At 50.8% G+C, this 12391-nt stretch overlaps 1 protein-coding gene across 5 annotated transcripts in view; it reads left to right on the top strand.

The window, feature by feature from the left end:
• The window catches only part of SAMD4A (sterile alpha motif domain containing 4A), a 263587-nt gene that overhangs the window by 204655 nt on the left and 46541 nt on the right, over positions 1-12391 (top strand). For 3 of the 5 annotated variants that reach the window (XM_063645576.1, XM_055289316.2, XM_055289315.2), the window contains 3 exons: positions 2134-2335; positions 3599-3725; positions 11596-11679. In XM_063645576.1, coding sequence (XP_063501646.1) covers positions 2134-2335; positions 3599-3725; positions 11596-11679 — 413 coding nt within the window. Of the gene's footprint in view, positions 1-2133; positions 2336-3598; positions 3726-11398; positions 11507-11595; positions 11680-12391 lie in introns of all 5 variants that reach the window. The other 2 variants (XM_055289314.2, XM_055289317.2) reach the window with 1 other exon arrangement.

The raw sequence follows: 12391 nt of genomic DNA, 5'->3' as shown, positions 1-12391 counted from the left end.
ACAAACAAACAAACAAACAAAAAAAACACCCCGCCCTTGTCTCTACCTCACGTAGTCAGATTGTCCTTCCTCCAAAGGAGGTCTATCACCATGTGAAATTTATTCTACCCCTCCTGGCCCTGAGTTCTTTCAAACCAAAAAATCTTCAGCCTTCGTAAAAATAAAAACGAAATTTTTAAAAGGGAAAATGGGAGAGAAAAGGAAGAAAGGCCAAGATAAAGATACCAAGAACCTGTGAGTGTCCTCCTCACCACATTTAGATGAGCTTCTGACCAGAATCTAGAACTCTTTCCTTGGCCACCAAAGCCTGGAAGTAGAAAGGCACAAGCCCAGAATTCTCCTTCCTGCCACTTCTCCCCCTAGGAAATTTAGGAATTCTGGGGAGAAGAGAAACATTTTCTGAGATCTGCACTGCTGGCTCAGATGCCCCTCCCCCTACATACAGGCACAGCTCTCTTTCTCAGGAAATGACTGTTCTGCAGGCCCCTATCACCCTCAACTGGTTAAACTACGTCAGCCCTGCTTCCCGGAGTCTCCCCACAGGCTTGGTACAAACCTCCCCTGTGTCGCTGGAAAAGCAGATCTCTTCCATCTTGTGGCCACTGGAGGTAAAGCATTTCGACTTCAACATCCGTGAATGACTAAAGCTGACTCTTCTTGGAAAGAATGTGCTGGTTCCTGAAACCCTGCCGGCTGCTGTATAACCTCCCGGACCTGAGGCGTGTCGGAGAGGATGCATTCTTCAGTGCTGAGGTCACCCAAGCCAGCGGGAGCGCCGGCATCCGCATGTGATGCTAGGGGCTCTGGCAGCCTCCCTGCATGGACCCAGGAGAAGCATGGACCTGCCCTGGCCCTTACGCAGCCGACTCTGCAGGGAGGGCCTGTGAAGTGAAGGCAGTCTGTGTCCTAGGTCCAGAACACTTGCAAACATCATCTCCTACCTTATATCCCTCGCCCCACAGGTGGCATCAGCTCTCCCATTTGAGGATGATGCATCATGATGGCAGAGACTTATTGGTTCATTCATTCAATTGCATTCACTGTGCAGAAACTGATTCAGGCACCAGACATGCAGGATGGATGAGGACAGACGTGGAGCTTACATCCTGGTGGGCCTCACAGGCTTCTCCAAGTCCGCCACACAGGCTGAGCAGAAACAATGATAGGATTAAAGAAGGGAGCACTGGGACAGGAGTCAGACCAGTTCTGACCCTGACTCTGCTGTTTTCTTCCTATGTGGCCTCTCGAAAGCATGTGAGTGTTCAAAACCTGTGTCCTCATCTGCAGCAACATGGGTTGGAGAAGATGCGGCGGGGAGGCGCAAGGCGGCAGAGTGCTGGTGAACCTGCTGAGCCTGCGTGCCAGCGCTGCCCCCTGCTGGCTGTGTGACCTGTGCACAAGGATTAGGCAGGATTAGAAGTAAAAACTTCTCCAGCTAGAAAGGAGAGAGCACCTACTTCATAGGGTTGTTGCAAGGATCGAAAAATAATGTTGAAGTCCCAGGAAGTTGCATGTGATATAGCCTCTCAGATGTTAGCTGCTGTTTTAATTATAGTTATTTGCTGGCACACAGCTCCCTGTAGGCCTCATAACTGTCAAAATGTGAGCAGAGGCGGGGTGCAGTGGCTCACGCCTGTAATCCCAGCACTTTGAGAGGCCGAGGCAGGAGGATCACTTGAGCTCAGGAGTTCCAGACCAGCCTGGGCAACATGGTAGACCCTGACTCCACCAAAAATATAAAAATCTGTAGTCCCAACTACTCAAGAGGCTGAGTTGGGAAGATCGCTTGAGCCTGAAAAGTTGAGACCAGCCTGGGCAACATAGTGAGACTCCATCTCTACAAAAAAAAAAAAAAAGTTTAAGTTAGCTGGGCATGGTGGCACATGCCTGTAGTCCCAGCTACTCCAGAGGCTCAGATAGGAGGATCACCTGAGCCCAGGAGGTCAAGGCTGCAGTGAGCCAAGATCTCACTGCTGCACTCCAGCCTGGGTAACAGACTGAGACCCTGTCTCAAAAAAAAAAAAAAAAAAAAATGTGAGGAGACCTCCAAGGTGACATCCCTTGGGAAGCCTGTGGCTTAAAAAGGGCTGAATAATGACTGATAGTCTCTTCCTTCTCTCTTGGCTCTCACAGTCGAGGCTTTGGGCAGTCCAACTCCCTCCCGACGGCTGGCTCTGTGGGCGGCGGCATGGGCAGACGGAACCCGCGCCAGTACCAGATCCCCTCTCGGAATGTCCCTTCTGCCCGCCTGGGCCTCTTGGGCACCAGTGGATTCGTCAGCTCCAACCAGCGCAACACCACAGCTGCCCCCACCATCATGAAACAAGGAAGACAGGTTTGTTCTGCCCCAAGGAAGGAGGAGGATGGCCAAGCTCAAGGCCCGAGGCTGCAGATGTCCCCCCAGGTGACCCCAGGGTGGGGAGAGAGGCCAAGGGGGAGTATGCTGGGGGCAGTTGCCACCATTCCTCAGAGGTAACAGCATTGTTTGCGTTGTTCTCTAGGAGACAAAGCAACCCCATAGCTGTGCTTAGGATGCCCAGAGGACCACTTTAACCTTGGGGACCCTGCACAAGAGGACCTTTAGAAAGAAATGCAAGACCTATTTCTTCTTTGCCCCATGCTTGACCTTCTACCACCCAAATCTGGGTTCCAGGAGAGCCTGGCATTTAGAGAAGTTTCTTTCCCTTTTTATCCATGGCAGAAAGCTCCCTTGTCTCAATCCCAGCTCTGGTGGAGCATCCACAGGACAAAATCTGAGAGTGTGTGTCAGGGGGAGAGTTAACACATTCTCAGCCTGCCCAGAGGTTCTTGCTGTGCAATTTAGAGCTGACTTCTCTGGCCCGTCGCTCATACCCCTCTAGCCCCAGGCCCCACCCCTGCCCAGTGCCTTCCACCTGTGTGCCCAGAGCTTCTCGAAGCTCTGTGGGTGGGGATTAGGATCGGAGGGACACGAGTAGGTCTGAGGTTCTGGGGTCTCAGGAGAAACTAAGGGATGACAGATCAGCTTAAAAACAGGAAAAGGGCTTCAGGCAAGATGGGCAGGATTCACTCCCCAGGGTACCAGAAAGCCCCATCTTCTGACCATTGTCCCCAACCCCCAGATCAGTTCAAGACGACGTCACTGCTGGGACACACAAGCTGAGTTGTGCCAGCTCATTGCCAGCTGAGAGGTTCTTTTCTCTCCCCCTCGCTTTGGAGTACATTGTAAGAATCTAAAAAAAAATCAGAGCCCTGAAATAGTTTGTGCTCTTCATTGCATACATTTATAGAACTCCCCCATTTCCTAGAAAAGTGGCAGGGAAAAAGCAAAAGCAACAAATGGGATATAAAGAAAGAGTTTTGCAGGTAGGGAGAGAGGTGTCCAGATGAAGCTGAGGCTTACAGCAAGGCCAGCACTGAGGAGGTGAAGAGAAATTACAGTGAATGAAATCTAAACCCTCTCTCTATAAATATGCAGATGCTAGCTCTGGCCTGCAAGCCCCTTTTCTAGAAGTTAGAGTTCTCCTGGGATCTTTGCCTCCCAAATTCTTGCTGGCGGCTCTGCTCTCCACCCCAGTGGGGCTGAACTAACAAGTTCCCCTTTTGCTTTTCTCACCAGAACCTGTGGTTTGCCAACCCCGGGGGCAGCAATAGCATGCCAAGCCGTACCCACAGCTCAGTCCAGAGGACCCGCTCGCTGCCCGTGCACACTTCCCCACAGAACATGCTGATGTTCCAGCAGCCAGGTAGGGCCCGGCGCTTCACGTCCCCTTGACACAGGGGGGAGGCCAAAATAGATGCCCTAGCAAACCTAGCCGGAAAGTGCTTAGCCTCGACTGTCACCGTGCATTCTTTGGAGCTTATAGAAGCCTTTCCTTTTTTAAACTGTGCCTTGCCAGCATGAATAGCGGCGGCTTGGCTGAGAGCCAGCATGTGGAGCCCCAGAGTTGGTTGCAATCTGATGGGGATATTTTTGATACTAGTTATATTTCTAGATTGATTAAACCAGAGATAGCACAAGAGGGCTTTGGTGGTGGGGAGGTGGGAGGGCTCCATGTGTAGTGTGTGTGTGTGGAAAGAGAAAGTGAGAGTGAGACAGAGAAAGAGAAAACTGTTGATGCTGAGACCTTCCCCCTGGTTTGGGCTTTTCTTGCAAAGTGATGACTGTTGTACCAGCCATCTTTCCTTTACTTGGTTAAAGAGCAACTTAGCACACTTCAAATCAATTTCAGCTTTCACTATGCTTCCTAAAACAGACAGAGTGGTTGGAATTATGCACAGCTAATGAATGCTTGAACCCTTTATCTATGCAGGCAGTGATCTTGTAGACTTTGTAGACTCCAAGAGTAATAACAAGCCACACAGGCAATTACACTGCACCTATCTGGATGGACCCCCCCACCCCCACTGCCCCAAGGGAGGCAAACCGGAGATGTGTTGTACCTGCAGGAAAATGCCCTGGACAGTAGAAATGCTCTGTCTAGTAAGTCCTGTCTGTAGGAGTTTAAGGAAGGGAAGTGTCACTGTGGCCTGGAATAGGCAAGGAAGCTTCTTGGAGTTGGAGCTGAGCTTCAGGGCATAGCAGAGGGTGGAAAGAGGGAAGGCAGAGCTACAGGCAGAAGAACCCAGGAGCAAGACTGCAAAGGTCCAGAATACCACAGCATGGCCCAGAAGCCGTGGCTGGGCCAAAGGGTCTGGGCTGAGGTAGCAGAAAGTGGACCCAGGGAGCTGTAAAGGTTGTGGCCCATATGGTGGGGGACTTTGAATCCAAAGTTGAGGAGCTTGGACTCTGGCCCCTCTCCCTGGGGGGATTCCTCCATGTGGGGGATTCCGAGTAGAAGTCAGGCAGGAGGGTGCAGGATGGGGGGCGGGGGGTAGGCTGGAATTGGGAGGCCAGGGAGGAGAAGGATGTTGAAGGAGAGGACACACCGCTGGGAACGGCATGTCAGGGAGGGGAGCGACAGCCAGCCGGTGCAGAGGCCTGCTCACATTGCTTCTTGACTTCCAAAACTCTTCTTCGCTCACTTTTGTTTTAAAGCTCCTTTTCTGTATATTTCTGCACCAAAATATAAAAATATAAAAACATAACTATACATATTTCTATATGTGTAGCTATTTTTCTTCCTGGGAAGAAACATGATAAAATTTGGGGGTTGTGAAGGCTTTATCCCAGGGTCCTTTCATCCCACCCTCTGTTTTCATGCAGAATTATGTATAATCCATTCCCAACAAAAAAGAATCTGGACAAGATTTGAAGAGGTCCTGTGCACAGGGAGATCTGTCACCTTGAATGAGTCTTTCACCCTGGCCTCAGTCTCACCAGCAGAGTGACCACTGTCTTCAACTCTTTATACCTTCTCAAGGCCTTCTTGATTTTTTCCCTTCCTGCCACACTTTCGCCAGTTCTCAGCCTTCCTCTTTGTTCATACTGAATCTTCCCTGAGCTTTCTCCATCTTAACTGGGAAGACTAGGTACAGACAGTTCCCTTTCTAAGAGCTGGGTTGTCCCGGAGCGCTTCGGGTTTGTTGATAGAATCTTCCACCTATACCTTTGTTTCCCCTCCACTATTTCACAGCAGTGCCAAGTGGCTGGCTTGTGCTCAGGGCAACTATGAACCTAATATCATTTTCACTCTTCATGCGAAGCCTCTTATTCCCGTGGTTAAAGAATCCAATAATACAGAAGTGCTGTGAGCAAAGTGACTGTCTCTCCCCTCCCCTTCCTAGCCCACAGGCGCAACTCCTTCTAGCAGTTTGTAGTTACCTGCCAGTCTCTAAATGATATGCTTCGCATACTGGACTTAAAACTCTGGAACGCTTTGAGTGTTTTTTTTTAATCTCTCAAGTATTACAAACTCACTTCCAGCAAGGCCTTAAAGATCCTCACACGGCATTTTTAATAACAGCCAAAGCACAGGAAAAAGTCCGCTCTAAATTTCCTGATTGCAAATAAACCATTGAGCGCTGGACAGGAGCCACTCCTAAGTCCTGCCCAGCACGCTCAGCACCATGCTGGGTGGCTCTTCCAGGACATGCATAAAGGGCACCATAGAGCAGGGCCTGGCCAGGACCCAGGATCCCTCACTGAAGGGGAAGGAGGCTGCAGAAGGTCCCTGCTTAAGGGCACAGGGTTGCGGTTCCTCAGCCCTTGCCAATCATTGTCAAGGCCACAGATCACTGTAGTGACTTTTCCTTCCTCCCAAGGAGACAGCCTCCTACCCAGGGACAACACCTCTGACCTCCAAGCAGGTCCAGACGAAGGCTCATCCTAGCGTCAGGGTCCTCATCCTGGATTCAGAGCCTCTTCTGCAGATGGGCCTTTCCACACGAAGCAGTGCAATCTGGTTCGCTACGGAGACTTCCCAGGGCTTGTGGCCAGGCGTTAAAACTAGCCTACAAATATCATGTCAGGACAGCAAAAATCAGGAAGTCAGAAAGTGGCTTTCATCTGTACATGAACAGGAGTAATAGTGAACGCAAAATGAAATCGAGATGTGTAACCAACCCAAAAGTAAATACTCAGAAAACTGTTATACAATGCAGTGTTTTCCTCCTGGCTGTTAGATGTCTTCAGAGAATCCATTGTAAACTGGGCACATCTTGAAGACTACAGTGCATTTGAAGGCTGCTTTGATTCTGTAAACCTAAAATAACTCTACTGATGGGAGACTTTCAACGTCTCATACAGAGAAGACAGAGGGCTGGAACCCACCTCCAAGTTGCGGATCGATTCATCAGTCACCTTGCTTGGGTTTACAGGACGTGTCCCTCGCTCCTGGTTCTACACAATTCACGGGCACTTGGAGGCCCCTCAGGAGTGGTGTTTCATGTTATTCCCACATGGACAAGCTTTATTTTTTTTTTTTCAAGACGGAGTCTCACTCTGTCACCCAAGTTGGAGTACAGTGGTGCAATCTCAGCTCACTGCAACCTCCACCTTCACATGGACAAGTTTTAGCTGTTTCCTAGGACCAGCCAGGACACCCTTCAGGTGGCTATTGCCGGTGATGAGTAAGAAATACTACGAAGTGTAATATGCTCACCAGAAAACAAGTGTGGCGCCTGTGCAAATGGTCACGTTCCTCATGGAGGCAGGGTGTTTTCTCAGCTAGATAACTGGTTTGGAAATTATTTTGGTAGCAACTAATTTCTACTGACCCGGGCTTAGTTGTCCTTGGGATCCAGTCAGAGAGGATCTTAGAGTGGCTGTGGCTCAACAGTAGATGATGGAAGTTCTTTACCCCCGGAGGGCCTAACAGAAAAGGGCAGGGAACCCCATAGCAGGCTTCAAAGGAAAACCTTCAGAAGGGTAGGCTGCACAGCCTTCTGGAAATCTCATTCTTCCCTTGCCCAAAGCCACATGCAAACTACCCTTGGTAGCGAACCGGCTGGATGTGAGCTGGGTCCAATGGCGCCTCACATGGCAGCATTTCATGGTGTGACTTACCTGTTCACCACGGCAAACCTCCTCTAAGTACCAGCTCACAATTGGGATTCTTCTGCCATAAGCACGCTGCATATGTCTGGGAGCACAGTGCTCCAGGCTGTTATTTTTCATTTCCTTCCGGAGAACTGCCTTTAGAAAGAATAGAGAGACAGTTATTGGTGCACTGGGTCCAGTAGGGAGTGGAAGGGGCTGCCATGCAGAGGCAGAAACCAGAACAGGGACCCAAGTACAGTACTGGATAAATATTTCCTCCATGTCTTCTAATAAATCAAGGCAGACATCCCTTTCAGGACTGGCAGACAATGGGTAGGGACACTGATAAATAAATCAATTCTGTCATAGCCAAGAACCCAGGTGGGCCCACAGCCTTCTGCCTCTGAGCATCAATTTGGGGCAAGATGGTACAATATCATCTTATACCATGTTGTACCCATCACTGTTTGTGAAAGCATTGCTCCCAGAGGACCTCCACAGGCACTGACCTTCTGCAGGCTTAGGAATGTTAGGAGACCACCAGAGAAAAGGTGCATTCCCATAGCCAACTCAGAGATGCTATTCATTACTCCTGCCACCCTCCACGGCCGTCTCTGCCATCCTCAGCTTGCCTGCTGCCCCACCCCTCTGCTTCCCTGCCTGTGCCATTTCTTTCCCTTTTGTTACCACCCTCCCCCTTTCTTCTTAGTTCTCTTGTCTTCCTTTCTTCTTTACTCATCTCATCACAGCGGACCAGGTCCCACTGCTCTGTCCCTTTTTGTCTTCCCTGCTTTCTCTCCTCCTAGCAACCCTGTTCCTCAGTGAACCAGACTCCACACCTTTCTAGTTATCCAACAGAGTTGCCTCAGCTGTCACTGGCAAAATGGGATTCTATAGATTTTTCCTGGAATGCCCCAGCCTGTTTCTTATTCTAAAGTCCCAAAGAAATTGGCTCCTTACCCTCAGTGCCTTGGAGAAAGAGCACTGCGGAATTGCACCGTGGGTGCCACACATGAGACCCGGCAGGGATGGACGGTTACTGCCAAGGACAAGCCCTGTGGGCTCCTCAGGTGGATGCTGCAGCAGCACCTCATTAAGGATGGGTAGCATTCTCTTCCGGAATCTTCTTGACCCTGGGCCTGCACACAGGACTACTCCATACATGTGGGACTTCTGAAAAGATACAATTAATGTCTCAAGTCAGCCTAGACCTTGGGGATTCCAAAACTGGGGATCCTTACTGAATACTGGAACACTGGTCCTCAGAGATGCCTTCTGAGCTGAAGAAACATGCCTCCTTTGGGAAAGAGCAGAGGAGGCTCAGTTAAAGAGAGGTCTTTCCTTTTGCCTTCCTGAGGACTCACATCTCCATCTGCCTGGTCTGTGGCCGCTAGCGGCAGGGGCCTGGGATAAATGAGACGGGCCCTCAGGGTTAACAGAAGCCACAGCAAGGGTTGGCCTGGTGGTTTACGTTGGTCTGTGAGGCAAGAGCTGCCCGAATGCCCCTCTGGGGCACCCAGCCCCATACAGCTGAGGGTTCCTAGCCTGAGATGGAAGCTGTTTTCCACCCAGCTGGTCTTTCTGTCTTATACGTGCGGCGAGATGGCATGGATCTGTTTTTATCAAATACACAATTAAAAAGTCACACTATTAGAAAACTCTGCAGTGTGAACATATGGGCTTCTCCCAAGACTTAGAATTTTTCAGAGCCACTCAGAGTGGTGGGGGTCACGGCTCCCCAGCGCATGGAAGCAAAGAGCTGGGGAGAAGAAGTGAACACCCCCACTTCCCACCTAAAAGAGCAGCCACGAAGGTTTGGGGATTCTGGAGCGGAGAGCCCTGCGTTTCTCAGCCCCCTTTTTGGAACACGCAATCCCAGGCTTGGAAAATGGCATTTTGCTGCGTGTTGGCAAGAAATCCTGCAGCTGAAACACTTCTCTCCAAATGTCGAGCATCTTTATTTATCCAAATCTCTCCACAGTGTTTGTTTAAAGGGGAGCGCTGGAGAGTAAACTAAATCTTACAATGAGCATATGGATGGCTATAATTGCTGAGGTTTGTTTTTTTTTCATATTTGCTAACTCGCTATATATAAAATTGCGTTTCTATTTTATAGATTTCACACCCTGAAGACTGCTAATTTTTGCATGCATATGATTTTCACATGAATGGATGAAAATACTAAAATCTCTTCCCCCTGGAATTGTCTAATTGCCCCGACCCTACTCTAACAGCAACTAGTAGGTGGGGGCGGTGGAGACTCCTGCCATTCTTTGTGGCACCCCACTTCCCTGGAAGCTCAGTCAGCCTCCGTCTGCTCATGAATTGGCACGGTTTTCTTCCAAACCCATCGATGCCGGAACATGGGTCAGGAAGAACACGGTCAGCTCTCTGGTGCTTTCCATAGCGTTCCTTTTTGCCAGCCTTCTGAGATTTTTAAATAACGGAAGCAACATCTGCCTCTGAATTAGCTGACAATGGGAAACACACATTGCAGAGATTATCTTAATGTATAGCAAATCAAGGAAAACAAAACTTTGGTTTAACCATTGGTTTCAGCTTCCTATCCCGCCAAGCCACCAACTTCGTTTCACTTCTCTTCTCTCTCTGGCCCCATGTGCTCCCTTGGTGGAGACATGAAGGAGCAGCCAAGTGGCCTGCAGGGGGACCCCGGGATGCTTTGCCCACTTGACAGGTAGAAGAGCTAAGGCCCTCAGCACGGAACAGGTTCCCAGGCTCGCAGAGGAAGGTGGTGGCAACACAGAGACTTCTCGGTCACCTGGAACACACCCCGCTGTGGACACCCCCTCTGGGACTTTTTTTCTGCCTCTCTCCGTAGGATTTTGCAATTCTTTTCAAACCAGTGTCACAAAACTTTAAAAAAAAAAAAAAGGATTTCACAACTCTTAGCTGTCAGAGTTTCCTTCTACTTCTCTTTTTCTTCACTCAGTAGACATGTATGAGGCAGAAGGCCAGGGCTAGGTGCTGTGGGAGATTCAGAGAGATAGGGAAGCATCATCACTGTCCACAAGGCACTTCCAGGTAGTTGAGGACATTTAAAGTCACCACCGGATGAGGCCTGTGGAGGTGCTGACAGTGAGGGCTCCAGCAGGTGAGAGGAGTTGGCTCCCAGAGGCTGCCTCCTGCTCACGAGAGGGGTTCCAGGTGGTAGAGGGGAGATTGTGGTGAGAATGTGCACAGCACTGTCGGGCAGTGGGAGCCGAGCCCCTCTACTGCCTGCAGAGTGAGTGTCTCAGCCCTTGGTTCTAGAGGCCCTCGAGGCTGAGTGTGTTGGCAGTCACCTGCAGTTGCTGTGGCAGGTGGCAGAGCCCTGGCTCTGGAGTCAGAGAGGGCCTTGTCCCAGCTTTGTGTTAGTTGGCTAACTTTGATGTGTGACTTCACCTCCCTGAACCCCACTTGGGCTTGTTGGGCAGATCAAGGAGCCCACACACCTAAAGCCCCCCGCGTGGTCTCACACTAAGAGGTGGATGCTGGGCCCTGGCTTTCCTCTCCCATTCTAGATGTGTGCCAGGCCCTGCTCTAGGCACAGGGGCAGAGCCAAGTTCTGCTCCAATGAGGTGAGCACTCAGCGGGGTCAGAGGAGGGGGACAGTAGAAAGTGAATACAAATATCAAATATGACAGTTGTGGGCAAAGGCTATGAAGAAAAATAAAGCAGGGGAAAGGGATAGTGTGGGGGCATGGCTCATAGGAGGAACAAAGTCCTTTCTAAGGAGACGATAGAGCCAGAAATGTGAAGGCAGGGAGAGCCATGGAAACCACCCCAGGGAACAGCGGTGCAAAGGCCCTGAGGTAGGAGGGGGCCTGGGGCAGAGCAGAGGAAGGAGAGAGCTGTATGAGGGCACTGGATCATGCGGGGCCTCGCGGGCCAGGGCAGGAGGTTGGCTGTTACTCTGATGGGAGGCCGCTGGAGGGTTCTGAGCAGAGGAGGCACAGACTGTGACATGACCAGCTATTTTTAGTCTCCGTTTTGTTCCATGTTCCCAAGTTCACAGTGGACTGTGTTTAACAGACCTTAGAGATTGGTTGAGCCTGAGTGGAGCCCCTTCCATGCCAGCGCTGACAGTCCCCAAGTCCTCCCAGGGAGGTACACCAGACCTTTCTCCTGCAGGTGGAACCAGGTGGCACCCTGCTTATCTCCTCCTTGTCACCAACATAACCCTTTATCCCCTGCAGAATTCCAGCTTCCTGTGACCGAACCTGACATCAACAACAGGCTGGAGTCGTTGTGCCTCAGTATGACCGAACACGCCCTGGGAGGTGAGTGTGTTCTTCCTGCATGTCCCCATGTCCCTGTTACCACGTGCCTGGGAGAACTGGCCATCTGCTGTCTCTACCGTGGCAGGAGCTCAGGAGAATGGGGGGAGGACAAGGAGGGGGGTAGGCAGGGGACAGGGAGAAAGAGTGGCCTTAGGGTACTATTGGACCATTTTCCAGCGGCACCATGCCAAGTGGCCAGTGCCCTGTTCCTCCTCCTTTTCTGGGAGGTGAGTCAGGGACCTGGAGATCAAAGCTGTCCCTCTGTCCCCAGAAGCTCCACCTCCCAGTGCACATGGGAATCACACCACAGCAGTTGTCCCAGCCAAGTGCCGGGCCTGGAGGAGTCAGGGACATGAGACATGGCTGTTAGTGAGAATATCCTGCACAAGACTGGATGCTTCCCTTCTCTGCACTAGATCCCCCAGCCTGGTCCAAGCATAGCCCAGCTTGCCTTAGAAATAGAATTTTTGAAAAACAGAAAACCCAGCTTGTTTATCTCCTGGTTGCAAACAACTTTCTTGACACCTGGTGCCCAAAGCAGGCTGAGGTGTCCTTTCCTATGTGACAGGGACAGGTTGAGTTAGAGGTGCCTGCACATCCACTGCCCAAGCCCGGAATGGGGGCTGTGCTGTGCAGGGCTGCGGCCCCACAAGCAGCTGTGCTCCCCCGTGTGTTTGGCTGGAAGTCATGCTTGGTCACAGCAGCCCTGGGA

The sequence above is a fragment of the Symphalangus syndactylus genome, chromosome 8, assembly GCF_028878055.3.
Source record: "Symphalangus syndactylus isolate Jambi chromosome 8, NHGRI_mSymSyn1-v2.1_pri, whole genome shotgun sequence".
Lineage (NCBI taxonomy): Eukaryota > Metazoa > Chordata > Mammalia > Primates > Hylobatidae > Symphalangus > Symphalangus syndactylus.
Note: the sequence above shows the minus strand (reverse complement) of the source record. Positions and strands in the feature narration are given on the sequence as shown.